Source organism: Oryctolagus cuniculus, chromosome 20, assembly GCF_051225735.1.
Source record: "Oryctolagus cuniculus isolate XC-2025 breed Fujian yellow rabbit chromosome 20, ASM5122573v1, whole genome shotgun sequence".
NCBI lineage: Eukaryota > Metazoa > Chordata > Mammalia > Lagomorpha > Leporidae > Oryctolagus > Oryctolagus cuniculus.
The window spans coordinates 41533513-41550085 of record NC_142886.1 but is presented as its reverse complement, the minus strand read 5'-3'; the positions used below and the strand labels follow the sequence as shown (position 1 = coordinate 41550085).

At 44.6% G+C, this 16573-nt stretch overlaps 1 protein-coding gene across 1 annotated transcript in view; it reads left to right on the top strand.

Moving 5' to 3' along the window:
• CATSPERB (catsper channel auxiliary subunit beta) overlaps positions 1-16573 on the top strand; it is a 106824-nt gene that overhangs the window by 26926 nt on the left and 63325 nt on the right. Inside the window, exons 7-12 of the mRNA XM_051826122.3 lie at positions 3511-3606; positions 3747-3865; positions 4949-4981; positions 13942-14008; positions 14315-14361; positions 14738-14890. Coding sequence (XP_051682082.2) covers positions 3511-3606; positions 3747-3865; positions 4949-4981; positions 13942-14008; positions 14315-14361; positions 14738-14890 — 515 coding nt within the window. The remainder of the gene's footprint in view (positions 1-3510; positions 3607-3746; positions 3866-4948; positions 4982-13941; positions 14009-14314; positions 14362-14737; positions 14891-16573) is intronic.

Here is a 16573-nt window from a genome sequence, read left to right as displayed (position 1 = left end):
TAGCATCATTATCTTCCAATGACTAATTGTATTATTCTAATTGTTTTTCTTATTGATTTCCTGGTCCCCAAATCCAATGAATATTGAGATAAAAAAAAGAAAAAATAGATCTAAAAATAAGAAACAAAATTTAAAAAAAAAATTAGAGGTTTATTTACTTATATGAAAGGCACAGTTACCGAGAGAGAAAAGGAAAGAGAAAGATTTTCCATCCTCTGATTGACTCCTCAGATGACTCCCACAGTGCCTGGGGCTGGGCCAGGCCAAAGCCAGGAACCAGGAGTTTCTTCTGGGTCTTACACGAGGGTGGCAGGGGCCCAAGCACTTGAGCCATCTTCTGCTGCTTTTCCAGATGCATTAACAGGACGCTGGATCAGAAGTGGAGCAGCCAGGACATGAACTGGCACCCATATGGGATTCTGGTGTCACAGATGGCAGATTAACCCGCTATGCCACAAAGCTGGCCCCAAAACAATTTTTTTACTCATAGATAATATTTGTATCTATGTAAAATTCCAAAAATATCTACAGAAAAAATTGTCAGAAAAAATATGGGAGGCTGTGGAATATAAGAATAATATATAGAAACCACCCCACCAAAGACTCACTCAAGATGATAATTCTGATAGTACTACTCTTAACAAATCCCAAAAGATAGGATTTTTTTTTTAATAGGGGATTTCAATGCTTTGTGTATAGAGATTATAAAAGTCTAACTAGGGGGGCCGGTGCTGTGGTGTAGCTGGTGAAGCCACCGCCTGCAGTGCCGGCATCCCATGTGGGCTCCGGTTCAAGTCCCTGCTGCTCCACTTCTGATCCAGCTCTCTGCTGTGGCCCGGGAAGGCAGTGGAGGATGGCCCAGGTCCTTGGGCCCCTGCACCCACATGGGAGACCCGGAGGAAGCTCCTGGCATTGGGATAGCTCCAGCTGTTGCGGCCACCTGGGGAGTGAACCAGCAGATGGAAGGCCGGCCTCTTTCTCTCGCTATCTCTCCCACTCTGCCTCTGCCTCTCTGTAACTCTGCCTTTCTTTTTTTTTTTTTTTTTAAGATTTATTTATTTATTTGAAAGTCAGAGTTACACAGAGCGAGGAGAGGCAGGGAGAGAGAGGTCTTCTATCTGCTGCTTCACTCCCCAGTTGGCCGCAATGGCTGGAGCTGTGCCGATCTGAAGCCAGGAGCCAGGCTGTGGCATAGTGGGTGAAGGCGCCACCTGCAGTGCTGGCTTCCCGCGTGGGAGACCCAGAAGAAGCTCCTGGCTTCGGATCAGCTCAGCCCTGGCCGTTGTGGCCTATTGGGGAGTGAACCATTTGATGGAAGACCTCTCTCCTTCTCTCTGTGTGTAACCCTGACTGTCAAATAAATAAATAAATCTAAAAAAAAAAAAAAATTCTTCCAGTCTGGTGGTAGTGATGTCACCTGTGTTGCTGGGCTAACTGCTCCATTAAGTCCAAACTGTTCAACTGTCTGGTTTAGATTTCCTCTCGATGCCTCAGGGGCATCTCAAATATAAGTTTGATACAGAGCTCTTGATTCAGCTCCCTCTAAAATCTGTTCCCCTTCGGTGTTCCTCATTCCAGTTAGTATCCAGTTGGTCAAAACTAAATCCAGGATACATTTCTTCGAAAGGCAGAGAGAGCGCCTGTCTGCTAGTTCACTTCCCAAATGTCCTTCCATTGTAACCAAAGCTGGGAGCTGGGAACGCCATCGAGGACACCCACATGGCTGGCAGGAGCCCGATTCCTTGAGTCATCGCTGCTACCTTCCAGGATCTGTGTTAGCAGGAAGCTGGAACCAGGAGCTGGAAACAAGTATCAAACCCAGGCACTGCTGTTTGTGATGCACGTGTCTTTACCACGAGTCCAAACACCCATTCCACAGGACATATTGCTGCCTGATCTTACTCTTACAACATTCCAGAATGATGCCATCTCCAGGGTCCGTCCCCAGTGTGACCACCTCCCTCTGATAAGATCTTTTAAAAAATTTTTTAAAGATTTATTTATGTGAAAGGCAGAGTTAGAGGGAGAGACAGAGAGATCTTCCATCTGCTTGTTCACTCCCCAGGGGCCAGGCCGAAGCAGGAGCTTCATTCAGATCTCCCACGTAGGTGACAGTAGCCCAGGATTGTGCCACCTTCCACTGCTTTCCCAGGCCATTAGCAGGGAGCTGGATTGGAAGTGGAGCAGCCGGGACTCGAACTGGCACCCATATGGGATGCTGGCATTGCAGGTGGCGGCTTTACCTGCTATAGCACAACGCTGGCCCCCTCTGATAAGAACATAAGTCGAGTCAACATTGTTTTTCTGCTAGACTAGATCCCAGCATCTCAAGGGGTCTCCCTATTTTGTTTTGTTTTGTTTTTTCTTGCCCCAACATAACCCAACCTCCATAGAGCCAACGAGTGATCGTCTCAAGTATAGACCAGTACACATCGCCCTGCTGCTTCAAATTCCCCCGGGCCGTTAGGACAAAGACCAAACTCTTCACAATGGTCAACAGCAGCTTTATCCCTGGGGACACAATTGTGGACAGTTGTCATAGAGAGTGACCTGAAAGTTCACCTTAGTCTAAAAATATTAACCAGCATGAAGTGTTTATGTCATTGCTTATTTCTCATTACCTAGTTCTAAACTTTGTAAGAGTTTGGTCACATGACATTATCCTGGATACTCCTTATTCCCACCTAGATATTCCACTATTACCTGTAAAACTAGACTAATACTGAGAAAACAAAGCTTATCTGTAGCTTTTTTCTTCCTGGAACAAGTCTTGGCTGTTGTCTTAAGCACTAGCAAAGTACCTGCCCCACAGTTTTTATTAATATTTACATGCCTGGGCCTCTCAGAAAAGAAGTGAAACTGAGTTAGGTCTGGGAGTTTACGTATCACTGTGATAAGGGAAAGGGGTCTGGACTTCCGGGACAGTCAGCTGTGAGTGACGCGGGAACCCATGGCAGAACCGTGGAAGACAAGGCCATTTTCATGAGATCTGCTCATGCAAACTGGTCTCTGGGTCCCCTCCCCATCTCCAGTGACAGAATCACTCTTCTTTTCCTGGTACAAGGGACAATTCATGCCCTGCTTTTAGGCTAAGAAAGGGCAGCCGCACCTACATCTGCTGATTCTCAGTTGTCTTCAGATCGTCATAATCCTTGAGCCAGAGTGGCACATTTGGGGACAGCGTTTTCTGATCCCCTCCAATGCAAAACAAAATAATAATAATCAAGTACATCACAAAAGCCGTTTTAATAGGATCAGCCAGTACAGTCAGAGGATCTATATGAAGGGTGTTCCCAGAGGTAACTGTTCCAGGAGTTCATCAAGTGGCTGCCAGAACTGATGCTGACACCTGAAATTATTTCTTCTGCCCAGTGCGTGGGAGGTGAACTCCTTGGGAGGAGAGATGCGGTGCAGGAGGAGAATGGGTTGGAAAGTGGAGCATCCCTCATAGGAGTGAGTGACTAACTCTGTAAAGGTCCGGGCCTAATTTTTCCTTTTCTTTTATGGCAGGTGTTTACATAGGCCTAAGTTTTTCTGGATTTTGGAATTATCATGATACCAAATGGTATGACATGACAGATACTATCTATTCCCAACTTCGAGAAGGTATTTCCTCTAACAGTGCTCTCTCCTCAGCGTTTCACGTATATCAGCATTTGATTAATGTGTACAAATTGTCCTTGCTTTGCTAAGGAATTCATTGCTTTTTCTTAGTCTTTAACCCATGGTATGCTTTCTTCCTTTAGAACACACAGACCTTACACTGATAGATATGGTTTTAACCAATCATTTTTTAGTTATCCTTACCTCCTTGGGTCTTTTCATAAGTGAAGATCTTCGTTATCCAACACCCCAACACTTACAGGTATGTAAATTGCTTTGTAACTAATAGTCAACCATAAATATCTTCTGTGATGTAAAAAAAAAATAGTATTTAAGTTATATGTGACATATTTTAAATTGAAATCCTTCTTCCTTTTTGGAAAAAAAAGGAAAAGTAAAATAGCATCTCTATTTTTTGCCTTATAGTATTGAATATATACCTTAGAAATGATGTTCGTTTTATTGCTGTACCAATTTATTGTAAGTTTTAAATGTGTACATGTAAAAATATTTTGTAACTACCTATTTGTCTATATACATTCCACCAAGTATTTAAGGTAATTTAAAAAGCTTCATATAATAATACAAAGTAAGTCAAATTTTGAAAGTAAGTGTTGGGATTGAGGGAAAGGGAATACACCTCTAGGTCAGGATAGCCAATCTGCATACATGTGAATACCCGCTTCCCAAAAGTCATGGCAACAGAGATAAGACCCGGAAGAGAGATTTGGGTGACAAGAGCAATTGTGTTGGCTGAGAAGTGGCTGCTTCTGATCATGGGAGTCATTATCTTTCTTCAGGGAGATCACTGTTCACAACCTTCACTCTTTCCAATCACCCCTGAGAAAATGCCATTTGTGGCCCAGACTTCTAATAGGTCTGGCCCCGCTCGTGCTTCTCGTGTAATTGCTAACACCCAGAAGGCTACGCGGCTTGCGTCAAAGCACAGAGAGGCAGACACGGTGATCTCTAGACTGCACCAGGCTGCACAGAAGACACAAAGCCGCTTCCCTAAAGCCCAAGTGGGTGGCAGACTTAGCATCTTCCTGCACGCTTCTGAGTGCTTCCTTTTAAACCATTAAAAGGTGTGGTTTCCATCTCAAATCCTTTCTGGAATTCCATTAAGCTATAAGTGAATTAATAAAATGGTGAAGCTTGTCGAAGACTGAAGGGGGAACTCTCTCGTCTATCATGTCAGCAACCAGAGGCTGCTTTTAGGATCTGACCACCCTAACTGCTAGGGTAGAGAAAACATAACTACCTTTGGTAGAGTTTAATTGTAATATTTTGTTATGCCTTCTGATAGGCAAGCAAAAATTACAGTTTCTTTTTTTTTTTCTTCTAGCTTTCAAGGGCAGACTTTTGTGGTTTTGAGAGGGTAAGAAGCTTTCGATTTCCAAAGGTTGATTAAAAGATGTGTGTTTACATGGTGACTGAGGGGATGAGCTGCAGCACAGTTACAGTATAGATTTCTTCTGTTACTAAAACGCAGTTTAAACTAAAAAAAAAAAAGTTATTTCCACCAGTCGCTAAGCAGCGATCTCTCGTTTCAAAGGGAGAGGTGCCCTACCCTGCCCTGTCTCAGAGCCACGTCTGCCCATTCACGTGTGCTCTGTCCAGGCTGCCTTTGGTTGTTTAACAAAGGACATCCAGTTGGAGAAGAGGGCTGGAATCCGTCTGAAATCCTTACTCCTGGTCCACCTGTCCTGGTGTGGGTCTGTGCCTACCAAGACCAGAGGGTCCTTTCTCTAATGCGCACAAAGGTGCTGTATGCGCTAACCCCACCCCTGCTGCAGGCCTCTGAGGATCTTGGTTCACCAATTATCCCCCCCTCTCCCTGCTTAAAAAGACAAGGTTTGCCATTCAGTGAAGTCATTCCTATCAACATACAAGCACGCTCTGATTTGAAAATCGCCAGCAGAATCGTTTTCCCAGCCGTCTGTGTGCCCCTCCTCACAGAGGCCTGCGCCGTGCCCCGGGCTCGCACCGCCCACCTGGGAGCAGCACCTGCTTCTCAGGGAGCAAACAGAACTGGCGCAAGGTGCTGCTCATCAGAGCGTCAGGAGTGAAGCAGAGACCTGGAACAGCCAGAGAGACAAAACCAAGTTGCATTCAAAAGAGCAGAGGAAACACAGTGGGCTCTCTGCACCCATGGGTTACATGTCCATGAATTCAACCGACCCTGGATCAAATGTACTTTACAAACAAAGTATTGTGTTTGAACTAAACATACAGAATTTCTTTTCCTGTCATTATTCCCTAAACAATAGGGCATAGCAACTGTTTACAAAGCATTTACATTGTACTAGGTATCCTAAGTGCTCTTGAGATTATTTAAAGTGTACATGTAGGATAGGGGGCATTTGGGGAAGTGGTTAAGAGGCTGGAACACTCACATCCATATAGGAGTGCCTGGGTTCGAGGCCTGGCTCTGCTCTTCATTCTAGCGTCCTGCTAACAGTGCACCCTGGGAGGCAGGGAAGCCTCGGCTGGGTCTGCGGTAAGAGGCAGACATCCTGGAAGGCGGAGGGCACTTCCTGTCTCTATCAGCCCAGTTATGCCCAACGTGAGGCCCTCTCATATGAACATATACTAAAGAAGCTGCTGGGAGGCACCAACCGGACAGGAGCAACAGCGTTTAATTGATAAAGCCTGCTGAGGCTACTCACCTCAGTACTGGAAGATTAGCAAGAGTCAGCACCTGTCGGGAGGTTCAAGTGCAGCAGAAAACACTTCAGGTTCCAAAACTGCCAATCAAAAAGGGAATAAAGTGAAGAATGAAGAGCCACTGCTTAGATGGAGACTAACGGCATGGAAGCTCCAGATGAAGAAAGATCTGAAACCTTCCAGGGAAAGTAGGCGGGAGTCATGAAGATGCTAACAAGCCTTTGAGGAGAGAGCCGAGTGGTCCAACAGGTGCGGGATAGAGTGTTCAGACAGAATAAAAAGGGAACAGAGACAGGAGAGGCGATAATAAAACAAATCACAGAAGAAAATGACACTGACCTTAAGAGTGAGCCAAGGCTGTACAAGAAGAAGGCCCACCAATCCCTGGGAAGACGGGGAAATAAAAGTACACATAGACACATCCAAGTAACATTCTTGAACTGGAAGGTTAAGGGGAACATCACAGGTTTCCAAAAAGCAAAACGCACCTCACTGGTTTCAGCTTTCACTTACACAACTGCAGAGATTCAGAGACAATGACATAAACATCCAGAGACTATTAAAACAAGAGCCGAAGGCTGGAATCCCCTTTCCAGCCAAGAGCTTGTTCAGTTTCAGATGAAGAAAGAATTTAGAGAGTGTATGACCCAGTTATCCCAACTGATGAAAATACTCAACCAAGACTAACGAAATACACAAGTGAAAACAGAAATTTCAATAAAAGGGGAAATACACAGAAGAGGAAGCAGAGCCATTTTGGCTGTTTTTCTCATTTTATCTAATATCTACTGAATCATCTAATATGTATTTTCTCTGTGTTATATGTGGGATATGCGTTCGGATGCTGGACATCCTCCAAAGGCCCATGTGTTAAAGGCTTGGTCCCCAAAGTCTTATGTTAATGGCACTCAGACAGTGGAAACGTAACCCAGTGGTGGTGTTTAGAAGTGGACCTTCAGGGTGTGATTGGATTGGCTTAGGTTGTTGGGGTGAAGCCTGGAGTCTTTAGGGTCAAGTCCTGGGGTCTTTGGGAGGTGAGACACCGACCTATGTCATGCTTGATGCCACGCTGATACATGGCCAGCACCAGAGGCTGAGCCACCGGGGCCTGCCTGAGCTTGGACTGTGGGCCTCCACAATAAACCTTCTCTCCTCCTGAGTAGCTTGTCAGAGGAATTCCATTAAGGCAGTGAAAGCTGCCCAACGCACTGTGTATCTGTATAAACCAAAGTGGACCACCACGCAGGGGATCTTGAAATGGAAATGTCTTAGTCTACTTGGGTTTATTTAATAAAATTTCCATAGGCTGAGTGGCTTATAAAGAACAGAAATTTACTGCTTACAGTTCTGGAGGCCAAGAAGTGCAAGACCAAGATACCAGTGGAGGTAGGGTCTGGTGAGAATTGTTTCCTGCTTGTAGACAGCTGTGGCCTTATGTGGCAGAGGGACAAGGGATCTCTCTAGATTCTCTTTTATAGGGAAGCTAATCCCACTCATTTAATCACCTACCAATGAAATAAACACACTAATTCCACTCACCTTCCAAAGGTGTCACCTCCAAATACTATAACCTTGAGGTAGAGAAACATTCTATCTATAGGAAGAAAGTCATGATGCCAGGGAATTGAGAGTTTTTAACATCGAAAAATCACTATTTTCAAGCAGGTGTGCATCTATGTAGTTAAAAAACAGAAACATGTGAGGATGTCCAGAGAAGTCCCATGCATTCTTGTATATAAACTCACTCTGCTTTCTCCTGTCCCTTATATGTTACATTATGGGTAACCATTACCTTATAGGTTACATTTTTAGTGTTTCTAATGTAAATTCAACTATTATGCATATATATTCTTTTCCTCATTTTATTACTAGTACATACTTTATTGTATCATGGTATGTGTAAATATATCATGGAAAAAAGCTTCTATCTTAGTACAGAGAAACTGGCCTTATTTTTCATTTCCTTGTTACAGCTGCAAGTATTCCATTGTGTGGACTTATCAGAGCTTATTTAACTTGTCTCCTATTGATGGATGCTTGTGTAATTTTCCAATCCTTTGCTATTACAAACAATGCTGCCATTATTAATGTTGTACCAGGCAATTTTATGTGTCCAAGTATACTGGTAGATACATTCCTAGAACTTGGAATGGGAGATCAAGGGGTAAATGTTTATGCAGTAGTAAAATATAATCACATGGCCCTTCTTAGAGGTTTTTACCATGTGTGTGGATAGTATAATAAATTCAGCTGAATAAAAACATCTCAGCAAAACCCAGGGATGGTTGGAAGTAATGGGAGAAAGTTGAAATACAAGTGTTCCAAAGGTAGAGAAGTATGAAAATATAACCACTTACCTTTGGATAAGAACTCTTGTCATGGTTGTATAGCACTGGGCAGGCGGTTGAAGGAGTTGATACTTGACTTATTTATCCATTCAGCCAACACGCTGAGTACTCCCTTCATCCCATTATTGTTCAAACAAGGAGGATTCCATACTGAACAAGACAAAGCCACCGTCCTCTCAGGTAGTGTACGGTTCTACTGAGGGAGTTAGACCAGAAACAAGCACACGAAACGAATTCACACTACGATTTCAGATAGTGACGAGTGCTCAGTGAAACTGAAGAAGGATGCAAGGAACGGAGTGGAAGGGAAATGTGCCGCTTTAGAGGGTGATCATAGCAGATCCCTCCGCAGAAGTGGACTCTCAGGAGAAAGCTGATGGCGTGAATGAATGATTCTGACAAAACAAGTCCAGAGACGCGGTAAGAAGTACCAAACTCGAAACTGGGGACAAGGCATGAGGCAAAACCTGTTAGCAATGCACCAGATCTGTTTAGTGGAAATAACAGAGACCATGGGGCCCTTCTGTAAGGATACACTTCAATTCCTGTGACACAAAATCCTCCGTGGTCAGAACACTCCTGACCCTGCAGGTGAACATTCCCGCCGCTCACCCCAGCCACACTGTGGAGACGGCTCACCTCCCCTGTGTCGCCAACACTCCTCACACCCCGCATCTTTTGCGTGACGTGTTTTGCATCGCGCCCTCCTGCTCCTCTGGTTCACTGAGCAAGTTCTCCTTCTTCAGGAATCCTCCGAGGCCACCTGAGTGGCCTCACGAGACAAAGTTCTAGGTCAAGGGCTACCTCATGTACACGATGCTAGTAGGTTACCACACTGCCTGTGTGTAGGCAGTCTTGATCAAGTGTGAATGAAGGAAGACGGGCTGGATTCAAACCCGGGGCCCTCTTACTAGCCAGGACATGCAACTCTGAACAGGTTGCATAGTGCCTGTCTCCTCACAGGCAGTGTGTGAAGAGAACAAGTGTAACATCAAGAATTCCAGATGTGAGGAGGAGTGGAGCACAGCTGTACAGTGCCTCAGTAGGGTTTCTATCTCTTTGATTTTGTTGGCCTCTTTTCCTATTTTTATAATCAGTGTTGTTATCATTTCAGGATAGTTTATTATAGCCAAAGACTTTTTTATAAGGCTCAAGGTAACCAGAAAGCAAAGTTTATACACAGAATTAGCAAAAATAATAAACAAAGAATCAAAGGATACCACTAGAGAACATCACTGAACTGCAAATTCAGATTGAATTTAGGGACAAAAAAAAGAAAGGGACTACAATAAAAATACAAAACCAGAATCAAATGGCAACAATGAGGCCTTACCTATCAATAATTTTATTAAGTGTCAAGGGGCTAAATTCTCCAATAAAAAGATATAGCAGGCCTGCATTGTGGGGGAGTGGGTAAAACCACCGCCTGCAATGCCAGCATCCCACATGGGCACCCATTCAGTTCATGTCCTGGCTGTTCCACTTCTGATCTAACTCCATGCTAATGGCCTGGGAAAAGCAGTAGAAAATAACTCGGCCAGCGCCACGGCTCACTTGGCTAATCCTCCACCTGTGGCGCCGGCACCCTGGGTTCTAGTCCTGGTTGGGGCACTGGATTCTGTCCTGGTTGCCCCTCTTCCAGGCCAGCTCTCTGCTGTGGCCCAGGAAGGCAGTGGAGGATGGCCCAAGTCCTTGGGCCCTGCACCCGCATGGGAGACCAGGAAGAAGCACCTGGCTTCTGGCTTCGGATCGGCTCAGCATGCCAGCCATAGCGGCCATTTGGGGGGGTGAACCAACAGATGGCAGATCTTTCTCTCTGTCTGTCTGTCTCTCTCTCTCTTTCTCTGTCTAACTCTGCCTGTCAAAAAAAAAAAAAAATGACCCAAGTGCTTGTGCCCTGCCATCCATGTGGAAGACCCAGATGAATTTCCTGGCTCCCGATTTCAGTCTGGCCCAGTTCTGGCCACTACAGACATCTGGGGAGTGAACCAACTGATGGATTCTCTCTCTCTCTCTCTCTCTCTCTCTCTCCCCCTCTCTCTCCCCCCTCATTCAAACAAATAAGTAAATCTTATAAAACAAAACACAGAGTGACCAAATGGATTTATGAACAGGACCCAACTATATGCTGTTTACAAGAAATTCACTTCACTTCTAAGGACACACATAGATTGAAAGTGAAGAGATGGGACAAGATACTGCAAATAGAACCCAAAAGAAAGCAGGAACAGCCATATTCATATATGATAAAACAGATTTTAAGCCGACGCCGCGGCTCAACAGGCTAATCCTCCGCCTTGCGGCGCTGGCACACTGGGTTCTAGTCCCGGTCAGGGCGCCAGATTCTGTCCCGGATGCCCCTCTTCCAGGCCAGCTCTCTGCTATGGCCCAGGAAAGCAGTGGAGGATGGCCCAAGTGCTTGGGCCCTGCACCCCATGGGAGACCAGGAGAAGCACCTAGCTCCTGGCTTCGGATCAGCACGGTGCACCAGCCGCAGCGCGCCGGCCGCGGCGGCCATTGGAGGGTGAACCAACGGCAAAGGAAGACCTTTCTCTCTGTCTCTCTCTCTTTCACTGTCCACTCTGCCAATAAACAGAGAGTTGTTTCCTTGAAAGATAAAATTAATGAACCCTTAGCTAAACAAGAAAGAAAGTTTCGAATACCTAGGATTAGAGATGAAAATGGAGACGTTACCACTGATCTCACAGAAACACAAAGGATTAAAGACTGCTATGAACAACCATATGGAAACAAATTTGATAGCCTAGAAGAAATGGACAAATTCTTGGACATGTACACCTTACCCAGATTGAGTCATGAGGAAATAGAATACCTAAACTGACCAATAGCAGTAGTGAGATTGAATGATAAAATAAAAAATAAAAAATAAAATAAAAAAATAAAAAATCTTTCAAAGAAAAGCCCAGGACCAGATGGCTTCACTGTTAAATTCTACCAAACGTTTAAAGAACACTAATACTTCTTAAATTATTTCAAAAAAATAAAGACAATAGAATTCTTCCACATTGATTCTATGAGGCCAGTGTTACCTGGATTCCAAATCCAGACAAAGACACAATGAGAAAAGAAACTACAGGTCAATAGCATTGATGACTAGAGATCCAAAAATCTTCAACAAAATACCAGCCAATCTAATCCAACAGCACAGTGAAAGATCACTCGCCACAATCAGGCATGCAGTGGTTCAACAACACAAATAAATAAATGTGACAACAGAAGAAAGACAAGAACTGTATTATCTCAATAGATTAAAAAAGTCATGTGATAAAAATCAGCATCCCTTCATGTTTAAAACAAACAAGCAAAAAAACTCTGACCAAATTAGGTATAGAAGGAATTTCTTCATTTTAGAATAGGCAGTATAGGGGCCAGCATTGTGCCAGAGTGGGTTAAGCCTCCACCTAACAACACTGGCATCCCATATGGACACTGGTTCGAGTCCTGGCTATGCCACTTCTGATCCAGCTCCCTGCTAATGGCCTGAGAAAGCAGCAGAAGATGGCCCAAGTGCTTGGGCCCCTGCCACTCACATGGGAGACCTGAATGGTGTTCCAGGTGTTGGCTTTGGCCTGGTCCAGCCCCAGCTGTTGTGGCCATTTGGGGAGTGAACCAGCAGATGTAAAAATCTCTCTTAATTTCTGTCTCTCTCTGTCTCTGTCTGTCTCTCTCTTTCTGCCATTTTGCCTTCAAATAAATAAATAAATTGTTTTAAAAATAGGCATTATAAAATCTATCTCTTAGAGGTGAAGTGGTTAAGCAATAAGACATATGAAAAACCTCAGCATAAATGCATGATACCAGGTAGATGCTTTTTAAAAAGATAGCTCACCATAATTACCAATTTACTATCTACATGTATCCTATAACATCATGTGGCAAACCCCAAATATACACAATAAAATTTATTTTACAAAAGAATAAAATAATGATTGGATTCTCTCCCCCACACAATGAGGGACTTTTTGAACACAAACAGCAAAGCCAAACTAAAGGAATTTAAGTGGTGAGTCTGGCTTCCCGGCAAGGCTGGGTTCTGCATCACCTATCTGCAGGACTCTGTCTACCCAGCTCTGGTTCTGCTCTCCTCCGTGTTAGCGTCATTCGCAGTAGTTTTTCTCTAGACTATTTCTCTAGGAATAGTCACCAGGTTCACACACACAAAGTTTTCAACCCCAGCAGAATTCTCTTACCCCGTAGTTCCAGGTCTCAGGACTGATTCTCGTGAACTCAGGTTGAGTCATATGTGTGCACCTAACCAGTCCTGTGATTCTCAAAGCCTGGATCAAGTCTCATCCTTGGAATGGGGTCACCCGGCTGAACTAAATTATCTCGAAGGACCATCACTGAGCTGTTACCAATTTGACTCCAGGTAGGAATTTAAAAACCAAGAAGAATCTAAAAAGAAGAAATAGGAATAGTTCAGGGCCCAGTAAAGACTGTATGTTAATTGCCCAAATATTATAATGAATTGTGCTAACCTGAAGATTTATAGAATTCAAACAGTGCATTTGATGTAACAGCTTAGCATGAAGATACCACCTTTCAAATAAATTGTCCATTCCATTTAAAAAAAAAATTGTAAGGGTGTGTGTGTTTAGCTGTTTCAATGTGATGTAATTCACAAATCGTGAACTTTACCCACTTAAAATCTACAATTCTGTGGACTTCATTCAGTATATTCATCAAGTTGTATATCCATCAACAGCCATCCATTTTAGAACATTAAAAAGGCTTCTAGGCACTGAGCGTGCAGATTTTATTTCTGGTCAGCAGAGGTGTAAGAAGGTCTTCTTGATGTTTCAAGAACGAGTTGAAACTCAGGTCTCCCTGTCACAAAACCATCGGGAGCTCTTCCAGCACACACAATCCTGCTTCCTTTGACGCTTCTCCCAGACGGCCGATTTTCAGATGTTTTTCCTGTTGCTTCTTGCTGCCACCAGCCCTCCGCGAAGGCTGCAGCTGATAAGGCAGCGAGGAGAAACAGGACCCACTGGCCCGCGGTGAAAGGCTGGGAGTCCCGGCTGCTTCAGAAAGAGCTCCTGGGCGAGGCCTCTTCCGCTGACCCTTGCTAGTTCACGTGCAGTTTCTTCTGTTTGTGTCCCTTTTCTGTGTTGTCCCAAGATGTAAAAATGTTGTTTCTTGTCCTTATTCAGCCACCTTTTATTTGCGTGGAGTGTCCCCTCTTTATTTGCCTCCACGTCCCTGAATTAGCGAACTTAGATTCTACTTGGTGAGCTTTTTCTATTTTGTATCTTAAGTCTGTGTGTTGCCTAAGTGGGACTTTGTGTGTCTCGTTATGCAGGTCGACTATGTTAAAGGAAAACTGTGGTACAATGAAAGATGTTTTGCTAACAGAGAACACTTTGAAGGTAAATTTTACTTCAAGTTATATTAACAGGCTTTTATCAATATAGATAACATGTGCAGATTACATGAAGTGACATAAAAATAGAACAAAGTATAACATTTTAGATGGGTTAATAGCTTGAAACTGAGAAGAAAAAAATCTAAATTTCAGACAGATTGGCACACCTGCAAGAAAACTGTACTGAGTAAATATTAATCGATGAAACACAACTTCTGTTATTTTTATGAGGATTTTTTATTAACACTAACCCTCCTGGTTTGAGAAATATCGACGTGACTCTTCATCTCTGTCCCTCTCTCTTTTACAGTGGATTACGTTACTGTCACCTTTGACAGGAACCGAACCCTCAGTGAGGTATGCCATTGAATATTTTAAAAGGTGAGACGCGTTCTGGTGAATGACTCCCTGGACTGTTGTTGGCTGAAAAAGCAGCTGTTTTGCAGACTGAAAGCCGTAACAGTGACTTAGCCCCCAGTGTTGTCTCTACTTGGGCTTCAAGGGAGCTCCCTGATTGTGTTAAACTGGGACCCACACAGTGATTCTAGCAAACAGGTCACACCAGGGAGACACGCATTGCAATGTCTCTAAACCCACATGCCCCAGAAGAGAGACACTCGAGATTTCAAAGTGTGGTTTTTGGTCAGGCAGGACAGCGCGACAGCTCCTGAGAGAACTGATTAGGACTTCTAATTCAAAACAAGCGTTAACTTTTACTTTCCCTTTTTTGTAGTCAAGTGCCTGTTTTTATAGTAAAGAACCATTTCTTGAATGGCAGCCTTGCTTACCTCACATTTTAAAAGGAGTGAAAAGCGCCCCTTCAAGTGTCATCACCTTTCTTGTTGACCAAGAGCGTGACACTGGAGTCTACCTCTTCCATAACCGGGTAGGTCTTATGGAGTCCACCTCTTCCATAACCGGGTGGATCTTATGGAGTCCACCTCTTCCATGACCGGGTGGGTCTTATGGAGTCCACCTCTTCCATGACCGGGTGGGTCTTATGGAGTCCACCTCTTCCATAACCGGGTGGGTCTTATGGAGTCCACCTCTTCCATGACCGGGTGGGTCTTATGGAGTCCACCTCTTCCATGACCGGGTGGGTCTTAGGTCCCACAGGTGATTGCTCTCGACACTGCAACAGTGAAAATGCACCTTAGCAGCAGGTATTTCCAAGTTTGCTAAGAACCTGGTGAAAATGCCCATCAGAAGATTATTTAAGATTAGTAATATCGTTCGACACTTCGGCATTTTCCCACCTCTGACTGTCGTCTGGTTTGAGGAAAATGGAAAGCGTGATACTGTTTGCACAGCGATTCTCCCTTACTGCTTCTCCAGGAAAATAGAAGCTGAGTTTTTCTACATAAGTTTAAGTTTCCATAGAATGTTTAGTTACAATGAACAAAAAAGTAACTCATTTTCACAGATCCATATTTTCTATTCCAAATGCCCTTGATCCTATCTATGAATTAGAATTATTCTAAGAATCATTTTTTTTTGACAGGCAGAGTGGACAGTGAGAGAGAGAGACAGAGAGAAAGGTCTTCCTTTGCTGTTGGTTCACCCTCCAATGGCCACCGCAGCCAGCGCGCTGTGGCCGGCACACCGTGCTGATCCGAAGCCAGGAGCCAGGTACTTATCCTGGTCTCCCATGGGGTGCAGGGCCCAAGCACTTGGGCCATCCTCCACTGCACTCCCTGGCCACAGCAGAGAGCTGGCCTGGAAGAGGGGCAACCGGGACAGAATCTAGTGCCCCGACCGGGACTAGAACCCAGTGTGCCGGCACCGCAAGGCGGAGGATTAGCCTTTTGAGCCACGGCGCCGGCCCTAAGAATCATTTTTAAAAATTACAAAAAGTTCAGCTCCCACCCTCAAGATTGCAGGGGAGAGGGGCTGGTGCTGAGGTGTAGTGGGTTAAGCTGCAGCCTGCAGTGTTGGCACCCCATATGGGCATCGGTTCAAGTCCCCACTGCTCCACTTCCAATCCAGCTCCCTGTAATGTGCCTGAGAAAGCAATGGAGAATAGCCCAAGTGCACCCAAATGGGAGACCCAGAAGAAGCTTCTGGCTCCTGGCTTCAACCTGGCCCATCCCTAGCTGTTGTAGCCATTTGGGGAATAAACCAACAGTTGGAAGATCTCACTCTCTTGCTATAATTCTGCCTTTCAAACACATAAATATTAAAGAAAAAGACTGTAGGGAAGGGAGAAAACTTCCAGCATAATAGTTATGAGCATGGGCGTTGGCTTCTGCCTGCCAAGCTCAGTAATAACTCTGCCATAAATCTCTGCCATCTATTATACAACTGTGAACAAATTATCTAATCTCCTACGCTTCATTTTCAACACCTGGAAGGCGAGTGGGGGGGGAGCAGTGGAGTAGAGAGAGAGTCATTATCCCTGCTCTTTCCGGGTCTGTGCTGTGTTCACGTCTGTGTCCCTATCATAGTCAAAAACTGAGTGGCTGGCGCCGCGGCTCACTAGGCTAATCCTCCACCTGCGGCACCGGCACCCTGAGTTCTAGTCCCGGTTGGGGCGCCGGATTCTTTCCCGGTTGCCCCTCTTCCAGGCCAG